The sequence below is a fragment of the Meriones unguiculatus genome, chromosome 10 (assembly GCF_030254825.1).
Source record: "Meriones unguiculatus strain TT.TT164.6M chromosome 10, Bangor_MerUng_6.1, whole genome shotgun sequence".
Classification (NCBI taxonomy): domain Eukaryota; kingdom Metazoa; phylum Chordata; class Mammalia; order Rodentia; family Muridae; genus Meriones; species Meriones unguiculatus.
In genome coordinates, this window is record NC_083358.1 from 18,445,787 (window position 1) to 18,461,885 (window position 16,099).

Genomic DNA, 16,099 nt, shown 5'->3' on the forward strand with positions numbered 1-16,099 from the left:
TCGGGCCCCGCTGATTTGCCTAAAGCCGGCTTTTCAAAATACCTTTTAACCATTTATTCCCTCTCCAGGCTTGCACGTTCTCCTGTCAAAGGTTGGCATTGTTCTGGTAACTGTGTCCCTGATGGGTTTTCTTTATCCATTTAAGACCTTTGAGTCTCCTCATCTTCTCCCCAGTCATCGCCATGAACTTCTCTTCCTGTCTTTGAGGTGTTGAGTGAGATACTCCCTTGGAGCTCCAGGTTAACCTTCTCCATCACTAGAGAGGCTTGTCTGCTACTTCCTGTGTCGTCTGTAAGCCGTGTGCACTTCTCCTTGTTGACTACCAAAGAGCTGCGTGCTCAGCCACGGGCATTTTATTAAAATGAATGTTTGTGGTTTAGACATTCTTCTCACCAGACCTCTGCTTACATGGGACCCATTTAAAAAATCCATTTGGAACGATTTTCTATTCACAGGCAAATTCAAAAACAGGACAACTGAACTAAGAGATTAATGCTAGTAGGTTATTAGGCATGAAACTAGATTCTGTTTTTTTTTTTTTTAATTTAACATGTATTTTTAGTTTTAATTCTATTCTAGGGTCCACTTCAGGGCCACTACATTTAACAAATTCATTAAAGCTGCCTTCATTTACCTAGATGGTTCAAAAGGATGCCTGATGATAATACCCGCCAGGCTTCTACTAATCTTTAGATATTCAACTAACTACCCTTACCTGAAAGGATAACATTTGTTTTTATGCTAAAAATGGTGCCCTCCATACATGTCCAAAATCAGTTCAACAATAGGAGTTCCAACAATAGGAGCAAGGATAGGATGCTCCCTGCACCCCCCACCAATGAATAAAACCCGGGTAAGTTGCTTTTAAGGCCCTCCCTTTTCTGGTTCAATATTATTTATTTGGTTTCGGCCATGCAGGCGTGTGAGTCTCTGAGTAGGTGTTTCTGCGTGCACTGGTGTGGAGGCTCTAGGCATCAATGTCAAGCAACTTCCTCAATTGCTCTCCACCTTAGTTTTTGAGAAATGGGCTTTCACTAATGTGTAGCTTTCCTGTTCAGCTTGACTGGCTGGCTAGCAAGGCTCGGGGGTCCCCTGGGCTGTGATTGTCGGCATTCACCGCCACAGCGTTTTGTCTGAGTCCTTTTTATATGCCACAATTTTTTATGAGTTCCAAGGATCCAGACTCAGGCCATCATACCTTGTATCAAGCACTTTACCTTGTGAACTGTTTCTCCAGCTTCTGACTTGTCTTTAGAGACGGGTCTTGCTGTGTAACTCAGGCTAGCTGTAGAACTTGCTACACAGGCCAGGATGGTCTGAGGCTGGTAATTCCCCTGCCTCAAGCTTCCCAGCTCTGGGATTTCAGGTGTGTCCCACAACACCCAGTCTTTGATCATGTTATTTTAATATGTCTGTTGTTCGTTTTTCTTTGTTCACTTTGAGTCACTCTTTGACTACAGTGAGGGGGCATCAAGCATACACTGAAGGAGGTACCCCGTCTTACAGTCAGGCAGGTGCAGCCGGTACCCAAAGGGTGAAGTGCCCATAAGTTCTGCGCCCTGGGCACCCGACTTTAAAATAATGCCTTATCTTAAAAAATACTTTATTTTACGTTGTAATTTTGTGTATATGTATGTCTGAGTGTGAGTACTCTCTCAATGGCTGAGTCACCTCTCCAGCCCCAGAACCTCATTCTCTTTGCCACAGTCTCTGCTTGTTCCTGGGTTGTTTTAGAATCTATATCATTTGATTTACAGGGCCATGTGCTTTTCTCTTCCACCACCCATTTCACTCCGTTCGTTTTCTTTTGTTACACATAACATCTGATATAATAGTTTACTTTTCCCCCTTAAACGTGGTCTTCAATCATGACCTGCCTATTTCCCCAGCTCCTCATCAATACGAGTCAAAATTCCAGAAAGCCTGGTGTTTCTCCTTTGTCATCATAGTACATTTCCCGTGGAAGGCAGGTCTTAAAGGGGTTTTGAGGAGATGAGTGTAGGTTTTGTGTATTTGTATGCATAGTCTGCAATTTAAATTTTGCGCTAAGTGCTAGGGGGAAAAAAAAGAACTTGTTTTAAAGCTTGTCTCAAGCTGTTAGACCTTCTTCTGGGCAATTAGAATAATAAAATGCAATTTAATGCCTTTCTCCTTCTAAGTTGCCTGATACATTTCTAAACCACATGGCCTTCTCTGACGGGGGTGATAAGTAAACTCAGGATGGCTGCAGTGGACATATCCTGAAATGCTAATATTTAGGAAGAAGTAAATTATGATCATCTTCCTGAGACTGATTTAGGGAAACCAGTAGCTATTTTTTTTTTTTTTTCTGCGGCGAGGTCAGCAAGACCCAGTGGAACCGCTTCGTTGATAGGGTATTTGGGCAGCTGCAGAGAACGCAGTGTGGTTTATATTGTCCAATGGTGAGTGCCGGGGGCACTAACAGACACAGTGAGGAGAGGCCAGGTCCTTGGGCACCTATGCAGCCGCTGAGGGTCTAACCCAGGGACTCAGCAAGAGCCTGTGCAACCAGTAACTACTTTCTGTTTACGTGCAACTCAGTTTATAAACAGAGAAGGCGGCCACTGTAAGGAACTCTCCAAAAACCCATTCCATCTGGTTCCCCAATTTAAACGTAAAGGCTGGTTTAGACATTTCAGGTTTAGAGTTCCCTAAGAGAAAGAGAACCTTAGGTTGAAGTGGAATTGTTCCATTGGTGAACGGCCCCGACCTATAGACCTATAGGTTAGTGTTAAGTCAAAGTCAGTTGTGAGAGAGCCGGTCATGCTGCAACGTCCGCCCTTTCTGCACGCCAATAGGACCATGGAGTGACTTGCTTGGGCTGAGAAATCAGGCCCTGTAACAAGGCTCTGAGTGTCAGGTAGTGTAAGCGGACAGGGTTGTAGAAAACTCAGACGAGTTGGGGCACTGACACAAGGAAGGGTGAGAAGCAGATAAAGCTGGTTATGCCTGGGCCACTGGGCTCGGTCCCGTTGAGGAATTCTGGGAGAGAGCAAAGAGCCAGCCTTGAGTTAACTTGGACTGAGGGGAAAGGGATGTGGTGATTTGACCAGTCTTCTCCCTATTTGTTATTGGCTGAGGACCCTCTGGCGCTTTAGCCTACGGAATGACTGGATTCTGGCCTTCAGAAGAACGGCTCTCAGTGAGGCACAGGCATGGCATTAGGAGCGTCTGGCATACTCCAGCACAGCAGGTGCAGTGGCTCTCCTTGCCATGGCTAACTTGCAAGTTTGTCTGAGACTCATCCTTATACTCCTGTGATGTAGTATTTTCAGGACCAGCTAAATCCGGGTAAGAATAGAGCTAACACCCAGTATCCATAATGTTGGAAATAGCTAGACTGAAAAACCTCAAAGAGAGGACAATCTCTCTTTGTGTTGGAAGTGTGACCCACAGCAGGCCTGTCCCATGTGCCCATAGGACAGTGACAGCGGTGAAGGGAGCAGGGGCAGGCGGCACTGCCCTGTGCCTTACATGGCTCTTGTTGGTCATAGCTTCCTCTACGCACAGCTGGTTTTCTTGCAAGGTTTTCCCCTGCCTCTTGCAGACATCATGGAGATTCTTGATGTCAAGCTGCAGGTTCAAGAGCTTGCTGTTTAGGGTGTTCACGTCTCTGTCTCTCTCCCCAGCCTAGGCAGCCAGAAAAAAAAATAAAAAATAAAAAAAAGCATCAATTAGGAATGATTGAGAAAACGCTTGCTTTCCTTCACTTAACGGGTTGACAGGGAGCTGAAGTTGCTGGAAATTTGTGCATTGAGCTTCGGCAGTTATTACTCATCTTGGGTAACATTTACACAGGATCCATTTGTGAGGTGTCTGTGCGCCCTGCATTATTCAGACAATTACTTATTTATATTAATTAATCTTTGCCACACTGCTGTGGGTGCATCAGACAATTCCCCTGTTTTTCAAGAGGAAGTCAGTGGCTAGAATGATTCCAGGCACCCAGAGAACTGTCTATAAATATTAATGGCTCTGCCACTGATGAAATAAACATATCGAGATGTCAAATGAACTTGTCAAGACTACAGTGAATTAGTGATAGAGTTGACGAGGGACTCTAGAGTCTCTTAACTTTCTCTTTATCCATTAACCAACTCCCCTCTTGCCTGTAAACCCAGTGCTTTTCTTTACAGGGGTTCACCAATGGGAGCAAGAGAGAAAGCCCTGGCCTGATCAGTAATATCCCCTGTCTTTGATTAGGTGTTAGAAGGGTTAGCTAATTGTTGCTGGGTCAGAACGGAAAGTAGTGATTGAGATCAAAACAAATTGTGTAGAGAGTAGCAACTTGGGTGGGGAGGGGGCTGGGTGCAAAGCAATGGGCAGATGGGTGGGCTTTCCATCACCTCCTGATGCCGCATTTCCAGCGGTGGTGATGTGAGCGGGGATTTACAGGAAGCGCTCTGTGAACCTCTGCGGGCTTCATTCCTATCACTGTACAGCTCTTTGTCACATTCACGAGGAAAGAAGGAAGAAGCGGGGGCGGCCTCTCCCAAGCAAACCAGCAAGGCGGCAGGCTCCATTCACACAAAGGTCTCTGGGTTGCCGACGTTTAGCTTGATCCTACAGGAGACTGCAGAGTATAATTACATCTGAGTCGATCTTGGTTAGTGGGAAGGAAAGCCAAGCTGTCCAAGCTCCACTTCAGTGACGCGGTAGCCAAGGACTGAGCTCCCGGCCTTCTGTTTTCGTAGGTGAAGTGACCTCAGTGGCCTTAAAGCAACTGTATTAAGAGAAATTCAGGGAGGGAGCTGAGCTACCTTTCCAAAGTCTCAGTGAGGAGGAGAGCCGGAGCTCACACTGGTTGTCATGACCATAGAGTCAGGGTTCTGCCACCTTTTCACACTGACTTGGCTTCTGAAACACAGAAGCCACAAAAGACACATTCCCACGGGAACCAGAGACTGGGGATGGACATAGTAAATTAGGCATTAGTGGACAGGTCCATTTAGGAGACCTTTGAACAAGACCAAGGTGGGCCAGAGGACAGTGTGGGAACCGGAACCACAATGTCAGAGTACCCGGAATCCACGTGGTTCCCAGAAGCACTGCTGTCTCAGCTGATTCACTTCTTCATTTCCATTTAGTACCTGTAGTTTTTTTTTTTTTTTTTTCCTTCCCACTTTATGGTTTAATTAGGTTAACGGCATGGTGCTGTCATTAAAAGGATTTCATTATCTCAAAACTCTCCCTCCTCCTTTCTAGCTCCTGTCCCCTCACTCCTCACTTTCAGAAAAATAACAGTGGGTGTCAACTGCGCCATGCGTGTAATTACCATTAAGACAATTACCAGGGACTCTCTTAAGAGACTGCGCGTAGAGTGGTTTAAAAAATTGACATGTAGTCACTGCTTTCTAACTTGAAAACAAAAATCCACGATCCCAGTAGGGGGCCTCTGCTTCATGCTGCTCCTTTAGACGCCTTTTCTATTGGCTGCAGTGCAAGGGAGGGGTGCCAGTGGTGCTGGACACTCTGGATCCCCTCCTTCTCTGGCTGCCGGGTCATTTGTATCACCTGTGAGGTAGGTGACCTCGCCATCCTTGCCCGGCAGGAGAGTCTGAGAATGCTCTGTCTGCTTGTCTTGACGCTCATCTTGTTCTAAGGTGAGGAGGGCCACGTTCCCTGAAAGGAGCCAGGCCCACTGAGGGCTCATGATGACAAAGCCACTGAGACAGTGTTTGGGCTTTCTCAAGTTAACATTTGCATGCACTCCCTCAAGCTGGTGGACATACCCTCTCTCTCTAGGTTGGGCTCCTGTCTGAGTAGAGAGCCTAATGTTACCCCTTTCTTTTCTACCACCGGGACTTCTGGGCCGGGACTCCAATGTCATCTAATTTGGAGCTTTAGGATCAGCTTGGAGTCTCTGAGGAAATGTCTTCATTCATAAAACAAGAGGCCTGGGATAAATCATTTTCCTTTGAAGGTTCTCTAAACCAGTTAAATAACAAATGTGTTTTGCTAGATGTCAGATGAAATTTGCCTCTAAAATAAAAATGTAGCCATTCATTCCTAAACAGCAAATCATGGCAGTTTTGAGGTATCAGAGGAAGAGGGAGGGCGCGTGAGGAGCAATGAGATGCTCCCCAGCATCCATTTTTATTGCTGTTAGCCGTGAGAGGAGGCTGTGTCGGAAACTCAGAAAAGGCAAGTTTTCCTGAGGTCCTAGTAAATCTAATTTCTCTCTAATACCTTGCCCAAGACATTAGCTGTGAACTATTTATAAGCCAATGTACTTTATGGAGAATGAATTCCAGGCAGATGCCTTTAGAGTATCAATATGCATTACGCATAGATTTAATCTGACATTTCATCAATCACAGCTCCATAACCAGTACTAGGGGTAGGAGATGAAGCAAGAGTTGTAGGGGTACCATCCTGGATCTGAAGTTGCTAGTGATGGCTGCAACAGCAAAGCACTGATGCTTAAGTGAGGTTTCGTTTCAATAGGAGGTTACCCAGTTTTTCTGACAGAAGATTCGAACCTGGCTACTCTGCCCAGAAGCACACAACGCTGCCCAGGCAGCTACCAATCCATAGGCAAAAGAGTGAGTGCTAACCCTTCAGTTACAGGCACGGTAATTACTGGAAAATAAGCTATTTAATGAGAGAGGATTCTGTATTGATTAAATGAGCCTTCTGTCAGTTAGTATGCCTTCTTAAACATAGATTTCAGGAGGGGAAGACAGTTTGCTCTGAGTTTTAAAGCACTGACGGTTCATGGTTATTCCCGGGGAGAGCTGAGTCAGACGTAAGCTTATGACTCAGCAGCACTTGGATAGCTGAGAACATGTGATATTCAAAATGGTGGCACTCTCAGGCTTTGGGGACTTCAGTAAGGAGGCTTGGAAAAACTGGAGTTGTAGTTTCTAAGGTAACTTTGGAGTTAAATGGTAACCCAGTTAACTGTCTCCGGGAAATTATTTGTTCACAGATAAAGAGAAATCTTCGACAAAAAAAAAATGGAAAACCACTCTTAACCTTCACCAGTATTATAGCCGCCTCTGGATAGACAGCAGGTTATGGCGAGAGTTCTACTTTTGGATGCAGAAAGCTTGGACTGGTGAGGTTGTGGCACTGGCCACTGAGCCTCATGAGCTGAGTTTGAGATCAGGAACGCACATGGTGGAAGCTATTTTCTGCCCTCCACCTTGCCCTATAAATAGAAAAATGTAATAACATTTTACAAAATCAGGGAGCCTCAAAAACTAATGTTGCTTCAAGAATTTTTACATTTTACTTGTGATAATTGAGGTTACAGTTATCTACAGCAATTCCAAACACTAACACTGATATTGCTGACTTGGGACTAAGGTCCCAAGTTTACTTTTATAGAGACACTGCAGTTTTTGCATTACTTTTAATGGAAATTAGTGGGCAGTCATTCAAGGTTTTGCCTTGTGAGCACAAATTTTAGAAACAGCTCTCCTCACATAGCGTGTTCTAAATCCAGCGACATTACCACACTGGGCAAGTAGGTATTTTAAGACACATGATACATGGCAGCTATTGGCTACCTATGGAATGCAGCTGCCTTTCGTTGGCCCTTTAGTAGTTCCTTTATACTTTGAGCCATTATGTCCTGAGGAGATGTTCCGTAAGAGGGTAGTCTCCAGGAGAAAAGGGATCTCTATTCCATCTTCTTTTGGAACCTCCATCTCCTAGAACAATGCCTGGCACGCTGAAGATGTTCCAAAGGCATAAGTTAAATGAAAAAAAAAATAGCCTAAAAATTTGTCCCATACCCTTGTTCCCAGTAGAACTAGCAGCAAGTCTTATATGGCAGCAGTGACCAACAGGAAAGCAGCGGAGATGCTTGTTTTAGAAGCAGCTTACTTCTTGACGGAAGCACACACTACATGAGACATTGCTACGCTTATCCCAACAGACCTTTTTCATCATTTGTGGAACAATGAAGGAATATATGCATAGAAGTTGGTCAACTCTTTTATTATAGAAAGCATGAAACTCTATGTATCCTACCAGGTCAAAAGAAATTCTGGCAACAACAGGAAAAGTCAATTAGGTGCTTTTTGCACATAGCACCTGATAATCTACCTAGCAAGCATTTGGAATGCTTTTGTACCTCTTAGGTGAGGCAAGGGATGCTCAGAGAGTATGAGTAACATGGTCCAGGTCACCCACCTGTTGGATGTGGACCCAGAGCTGCTGAGGTTTGAATCTGGGCTCTTAAATGTTTTCTCTGATGCCTGCTCTGTTCTTGGTATTTTATGATGCGTATACCTGGAATTTGGAGGCATGGAGCTTGAAAAAAATCTCCTTCCACCAAGGTTTGCGTTCACACATGCAGGACATTGGGAGCCTTACCTCATCTTTCAGTTCCTTGGCAGTTCGCGACAGTCCTTTAAGCTTTAGCATTTTTGTGAGCTTTGTCATAGACCTGAAAAAATCCAAGTGTGTAAGATGGAAAAAGTAGAAATGAGTCCAGCCCTTTAAGGATTTCCCCAGCTGGGTCTGTGCCCTCAGCAGGGGAGTTGGAAAAAAACCTCCTATGATACTCTACTTTCCTACCCATCTGTTTGTGTTTTCACGTGTGTTGAAACCTTTGCGAGGGAGGAGGGAGGCAGGACCACAGTTTTACATCTTTCCCAGAAAACCACTAATGTGGTAGACCAAAAGAGTTTCTAAATTCACTCTGCTAGGGAAAAAAAAGGTCCGAGTGGGGCTTCCTTTTCAGACTTCTGTGGTTCAGATATAGTTAAGACTTTGCTTTTTTTTTTTTTTTTTTTTTTTTTTTAATGAACTAGACAGGGTGTATGTGACTTATTCCCACAATAACTCTGGGTGTCGGATGCCAGAACTACTAATATCTCCATCACCTAGGGGAGGAAATCTGAGGCCCAAAGAGGTTAAGCAGCTTACCCAAGGTCACAATGTTCTCTTACCACTTCATGAAGCTTGCCCACTCATTTTTATCACTACAAATGTGAAATGTCCAACGAGAGGGTCTTTTTGAAGCATCAACTTGCCATGGTAAGGACTGTAAAGTTAGAAATCTTGTAATGTGCAGAGAATTATCTGGATTAAAAAGCTTCCAATGAAACCAAAGCTGCACAGGTAATGGTGTGTAACCACAGGGTGATGCATTTGATGTCACAATGCACTGAACTAAAATAATCCAATTCATTATGTTCCTAACTACAGGGCCAGAGGGAATCTCCACCAAGCACTCACCTGCAGAATGGTTCCAAAAAAGAGAAGCCACCCAACTTTCATTCTTTGTAATAAGCTACATCCCCCATTCCTAATATAAGCCAAGAAGAAAGAATGGTTGTGATGCGTGGAATTTGGAATGTCTTATGGAGTTGTATTCTGATTTCCTGCGTTCTGGGTCCTCTTACATCTTCACGCACAGAAATGCATCGTGGGATTGATGACATCGCTCAACCTTACCTGGTATGGCTGGGTTGGGTGATTTCACACTAACAAATCTCAGAGGCTTAAAACGGGAAGGCTTACTTTCCACTCAGGCCGCATGTCCTTGGTGAATCCTCTGGAGCCATGTTCCACATTGTCCTCCCTGGGCTCCTTGTTTTCCTTGGTCAGTGGAACCTCTATTATCTAGGATGTGGTCTGTTGCCATGACAGCAGACAGGGAGCGTGGAGAAGTACATACTGGTTCATAAAGTGGAAGAGAAAGCACTCCACTTCTGCTCATGTTTCAGTGGTCCCAACAAATTACAGGCCCACACCTAGCTTTCCTTTGTTCTCCAGTGGGAATATTAGAGACCATCAATAATTTCCACACTAGGCAAGCCAAAAAGGTTAAAAGTTGCATGGAACCCAAGGATAACCAGCAGGGCCATGGGCTACCAAGGCTTTGAAACCTACCTTGCGAATCGTGGCCTATGGGAAGGCCTCCTTGAGCCCTCAGCTCTGCCTCTGGGGATGAAGAGGCTGTAGCAAGTGACCTTCCCGACCTGTCCTAACTCTCTGCCTCACTGTGGTGTTCTGCCTTGAGAGACATCTCTATTTGCTAAGAGCTATAAACTCGGCCTGCACATCACACACTAGAAATGTGTTTTTGAGACTGACGTTTCTCTCCAGGGGCGTCCACTGGGTCATCGGCAGATGAGTCTCAAAATCTTATCTAGAAGGCGGGGGAAAATACCTGCAAAAATAATTTTTTAGATTGTGTGGGTTTCAAAGAGTATTTCAAAGAAAAATTAGAAGGCGCCGACTTCATTATTTACATGAAATATACTGGACTACAGCAAGTGAAAACTAAGAGGAAAAAATAATGGAATTTTGTCCTGCGGGAAGACACAGGACTCTCTTGTGAGTTATTAGCAATAACAGAGGTGGGCAATTTGGAAGCGTTTATGGCTGAAAAAGAAAGAAGGGCTTTAGAGGCACTTGGCAGTATTTATTGCTTGCCAGGTGGATATGAAGGTGAACACAGAGGGAGGTTCCATACTTCATAAATGATCATCTGGAGCCCTCACGATGCTCTTTAAGAGGATGACAGACAAGCATTTCATGCAGACGGAAACTCCTCCCCGAGGGGGTGGGGTCATCTACCAGATGCCTGTTTACTGCTCTTTTGGACCTAAGACTTCTTTAATGTTATCTCCTCTCAAGCTTCGCATCTTTACCTCTTGCATCTCTGCTGAGTTCATTGCTTCTTCATGCCTCATCTGTTGCACTCACCCAGGGAACTGTTTTCTCATTTTCAAAGTATTGCCATCTGTTTTTTTTAAACAGTATTTTTCTTGGTGACAGTTGTGCCCAGGGGGAAAAATGATAAATAAAAGCTTATAGGTCCATGGAGAGGGACTAGTAGGTAAAAGCAGTTGCCATGCAAGCCGATGACTAGTCCCCGGAACCCACGTCAAGAAGGAAAGCAGTGGGATATGGTGGCACACATCTTTAATCCCAGCAATCCTATGGCTCGGTGAGAGGCAGGAACAGGAGAATCGGTTGGCAGCTTCTGGGGCAGCTAGCCTGGAGGACACTACATGGAAGACAAGGGAAACCCTTTCTCAACAAGTGGAAGGTGAGACCTTACCCCAAACTGAGGATGTTCTCTGTCCATATCACACACACACACACACACACACACACGCACACACGCACACACGCACACACGCACACACACACTCACAGGCATGCACACAAAATTAAAAAAAAATTAGAGATTCTAATGATGCTTTTGCTCCCCCTTGGCCCTTTCTCAGAGCACTGATATATACGTGCAAGAAACAATACTGCCTTCCACCTAGGGGTCAGCTATGAACTCTGGTATACAAGGAAAAAAAAAACACCTAGTTTTTATTATTCAGACTCTTTACTATGCCCATTTCTATCACATAACATAAACTTAGTTATTTCTAAGAAAGCATCATTGTTATCAGGTAAAAAATTAAATCAGGTTATTAAAAAAACCTTTTAAAAGTCACTTTAGAGTGTGCTTAACTTCTTGGGTCCTGGAATCATGGGGGTGGGGCTTCTGGTCCATGGCCACAGGAATCTCCGCTGGCTAGTGTGCTCTGATGTCTTGGCCCTGGGTAACAGGGTACAGATACTGTATCTTCCTCTCCTAGGGCCTTTGAGTCACTTGGTAGTGTCTCACTCTTGGAGGATCATCTCGTCCATTGTTCTCATCCACTTTTGCCTCATCTTGTATCTCCTACTAGGATCTAATCATCTTGTCTTTGTTCTGACTCGAGTATCCATTGTTTTTCTTAGCTCAGAGGCCATTGTTTAGTTCTGGGAAGAGGGAGGAAAAAGTGAACAGATGAACAAGTTCAGTAAAAACACCGGTATGTATCTGGCAGGCTTTGAACTCCCCATGCCATCCGGGCAGGCCATGAATGCAATCACGCAGCCTCTACCTATGAGTGCTAGCATTACAGGCATGCATGACCACACGGCTCGTTCTTTTTGACCTGGATAGAATAGATCAAGGGCTTATTTTTCCACAACTAAGATGTATTTTTGGATTTTTAGAGCAATTGGTGCTACTTAATTTAAAGTGAAATCAAGCTTCCGGGGTTAATCAGAATTAGATTTACCTATGCTCAGCTCCAGGTATTCATACTGGGTCTTAGATTTTTTTTTTCAACATTGTATGTCCTAACAGTGAAATCAGTATGATGAATCCCAGAGACATTGATTACTGGAGTGATAACTGGATGTTCAAAGCTTTCTTGACTTTAGAAAAGATGTGACCACCATGGACAGAGATATCCTTTGTGCAATCATTTTCTTTTTCTGCCCAAAATGTATGGAAGGAGTCATGCTATGAAGAGCTTCATTCTTTGGGTTTAAACCCAGTGATAAAACAAGAAAATCCTTGGTCTTGGAGGCTCTGTCTGATGGGGGTAGGAGTGGAGTTGCAGGGGCAGCTGACGCGGAAGTTGGTTTTGCTAGGGTGTGAGGTCCTGTGAGTTAGGGAAGAGGGGGGGCCTGTGATGCCAAAGCCTGATAACTCTTTCCAGAAAGAGACGTTGGGATGAGAGAAGAGAGGTGGCGTCTGAAACAGAAACCGACTGCTCTAGGATCTGTCAGGGCTTTGTCTCCTGGGTTAAGACCTCCTGTTTCTTTCAGTACGTTTCACAAAGGCTGTTAATCGCCTGTCCCAATAGCCACTCTCTTATCTCCCTCAGTAACAGAGCCCTGGTTTTATTAGAATGTGTGTCTAGGTACTGTCTAGAGAACTACAGCTCCCAGCCTGTCTCCCGTGTAGGCACAGCTCCGTGTTTAGCTTTTGGCTGACAAGAGGCGAGCCTTATGACAACTTCTAGGACATCTTAAACAGAAGGAGTGCACAACTCTTTCTTCTCCCCATTTCCAATCGCCTGGGTTGCTTCCTCAATGCCCGGCTCGCCAGCAGCCATTTGGAACATGAGATGTTCACAGAGATGAAGCCTAGGCCCTTAGCGAAGTGGAATGTCCCTGCCAGTCCTGACAGAGCAATTTTGGTCGCTTAAGTAATTGCTATCCTTTTTAGTGTTTCATGCTATTGAATTTAATGTGAACGGACAAAACAACCCTTGTTCATGTTCCTCTTGGAGAGACCTCTCCAGCAATCCACTCTGTTCTTAGCTCTAGACTGCATTCTGGGCTGGGTGCTGGAGAGACTGTTCAGCAGTTAGGAGGACTGCAGCGGACCTGGGTTCTGGTCTTGATAAGTACGAAGTAGCTCAAGCTCCAGGGGTGCCAGTGCCCTCTTCTGGCCTCTGGTTGTACTGCATGCACATGGTGAAAAAAAAATCATACTAGCAGATAGGCATACACCTAAAATAAAAGAGTCAGAGACAGCCCCTGCTCCCTCTGTTAGGAGTCCCAAAAGAAGACGAAGCTATAAACCTGTAAGATATGTGTGAGAGCCTTGGTCAGTCCCATGAGGGCTTCCTGGTTGTCAGTTCAGTCTCTGTGGGCTCTTATGAGCCGAGTGGGTTTTTTTGTGTCCTTGACCCCTCTGGCTCCCACAGTCCTTGCTCCTCTTTTGCAGGATTCCTAGAGCTCCACCTAATTTTTGGTTGTAGGTGTGTTCCTATCAGCTGCTGGGCGAAGCCTCTGTGATGACAGTTGGGCTAGGCACCGAGCTATGAGTACAGCAGACTATCATTAGGGATCACTTCATTGACTTCTGTATTTGGTTCTATCCTAGGTCTCTGGGCTATCCAGCCCCTGGGTCCTGGCCCTCCAGGCAGTGTCTGGGGTGGGCTCCCTCTAGGGGCCTGGGTCGCAAGCTGGGCCAGTCATTGGTTGGCCACTCCTATTTCTGTGCCACCTTTACCACCGCACAGCTTGTAGGCGGGACCAATTGTAGGTCGAAGGTTTTGTGGGTGGGTTGGCGTTCCAGCCCCTCCACTGGAACCCACAGGAGATGGCCAGTTCAGGCTCCGTACCCCCACTGCTAGGAGTCTAAGCTATGGCTACCGTTGTAGGTTCCTGGGAGTTTTCATTGACCTACGTTTGTAGCTCATCCCTGAGATGCCCTCAAGAAACTGAAAAGCTTCTCTAAGGCAAAGGACACCATCAATAGGACAAAACAGCAGCCTACAGAATGGGAAAAGATCTTCGCCAACCCCACATCTGACAGAGGACTAATTTCCAAAATATGTAAAGAACTCAAGAAAGTAGACATCAGGAAACTAAACAATCCAATCGAAAAATGGGGTCCAGATCTAAACAGAATTCTCAACAGAGGAATCTCAAATGGCCAAGAAGAACTTAAAGAAATGTTCAACATCCTTAGCCACCAGGGAAACGCAAGTCAAAATGACTATGAGATCCCATCCTATACCTGTCAGATGGCTAAGATCAAACACTCAAGTGGCAGCACATGCTGGCGAGGATGTGGAACAAGGGGAACGCTCCTCCACTGCTGATGGGAGTGCAAACTTGTACAGTCACTTTGGAAATCAATATGGAAATTCCTCAGAAAATTGGGAATTGATCTACCTCAAGATCCAGCTATATCACTCCTGGGCATACACTCAAAGGATGCTCCATCATATTATAAGGATACTTGCTCAACTATGTTCATAGCAACATTATTCAATAGTCAGCCACTGGAAACAACCTAGATGTCCCTCAACTGAAGAATGGATACAGAGTACGTGGTACATTTACACAACGGAGTATTACTGTGCTGTTAAAAACATAACATCATAGAAATTGCAGTTAAATGATGGAACTAGAAAAGACATCATCCTGAGTGAGGTATCCCAGAACCAGAAAGACAAACATGGTGTGTACTTACTTATAAATGGACATTAGCTCGTAAAGTAAAAGACAACGATGCTGCTACAAACCACAGACCCAGAGAACCAAGTAACAAGGAGGGCTCAAGGGGTGGTAGATGCATGACTCTCACTGAGAACGGGAACTAGAATAAGACATCGTGGGTAGACAGGGAGTGGAGGATGGGAACAGGAGAGACCAGGTAGGGAGAATGGAGGGAGAGAGTACTGGAATAGACATTTTCTTTTTTTTTTTAATTTAAATTTAGTTTTTATAATTTATTCACTTTACAACCCAACTGTAGCCCCCTCCCTCATCTCCTTCCAGTCCTACCTGTCCCCCCCCCATGGGCCTCCCTTCGTCCTTAGGAAGGGGAAGGCCTCCTCCCCTACCATCTGACCCCAGCCTATCAAGTCTCATTAGGACTGCCTGGATCCTCTTCCTCTGTGGCCTTGGCGAGGACCCCCCACAAGGGGGGGGTGATCAAAATGTGGGCCACAGAGTCCATGTCAGAGGCATCCCATGCTCCACTTACTGCGGGACCCACATGGAGACTGAGCTGCCTCCTGGCCACGTCTGAGCAGATATTCATGACGTTAAGATCATCCTGATGGTCTTAACCCTGGGCGACTCGGTTCTTCTGGTTTTCTTTACCGTAAACTCATTCTGATGAATGTGTATCTGGGGAGACACAAATATTGTGCTTGTCCTCAAACTATACCCACCATTTTTTCTTTTTAGCAAGATAGATTTCTCTTACAACAATGATCACTATATTATTATCTCTCTCTCTCTCTCTCTCTGTCTTGCATGCACATGTGTGTTTTCAGGAGTGGAGATGCACATATGTGTGGGTGCCTGTGGAGGTCAGAGGTTGCTGTTGAATGTTTTCCTTGATTGCCGTCCACTTTTACCTATTGAGGCAGGATGGCTTCTGAGCCCAGAGCTCACCAATTAGACACTTTTCCTGTGGCTGCCCCGTTCCTGTCTGCGGACTGCTGGCATTACAGAAGGCTGCCATGCCTGCACGGGGCAAGTGTTTTCCCCATTGGCCATCACCCCTGCCCCATTACTGTGGTATTCTAACAGCGACTTTCTGTTGCCCTCATTCCTTTTACATTTACTTATTGGTTTGCTCCTTATCCCTGTTTAATTGTTTACTTACATTGGTATAAGCGCTGATGAGATATAATCTAATACTATTGGTGTTGTTGCCCAACTGTTCCTGCTTCAACCGTTGAAACTTCTTGCACATTGGCTGCTAGCCTTTCAATAAGCCCCGTCGTTCCTGTAGCACATCCTTCATTTCTAGGGCCACCGTGTGCACGCTCCGGCCTTATGTTGCGTTTTCCTGTCCCCTTCTCCC

At 45.2% G+C, this 16,099-nt stretch overlaps 1 protein-coding gene across 1 annotated transcript in view; it reads right to left on the bottom strand.

Annotated features, from left to right (window-relative positions):
• Positions 1-8,398, bottom strand: part of Pmfbp1 (polyamine modulated factor 1 binding protein 1) — a 40,410-nt gene extending 32,012 nt beyond the window's left edge. Inside the window, exons 1-2 of the mRNA XM_060393263.1 lie at positions 8,347-8,398; positions 3,496-3,651 (exon numbers count right to left, since the gene is read on the bottom strand). Of these exons, the coding sequence (XP_060249246.1) occupies positions 3,496-3,651; positions 8,347-8,397 (207 nt within the window). The 5' untranslated portion in view covers position 8,398. The remainder of the gene's footprint in view (positions 1-3,495; positions 3,652-8,346) is intronic.
• Positions 8,399-16,099: the final 7,701 nt, after the last annotated feature.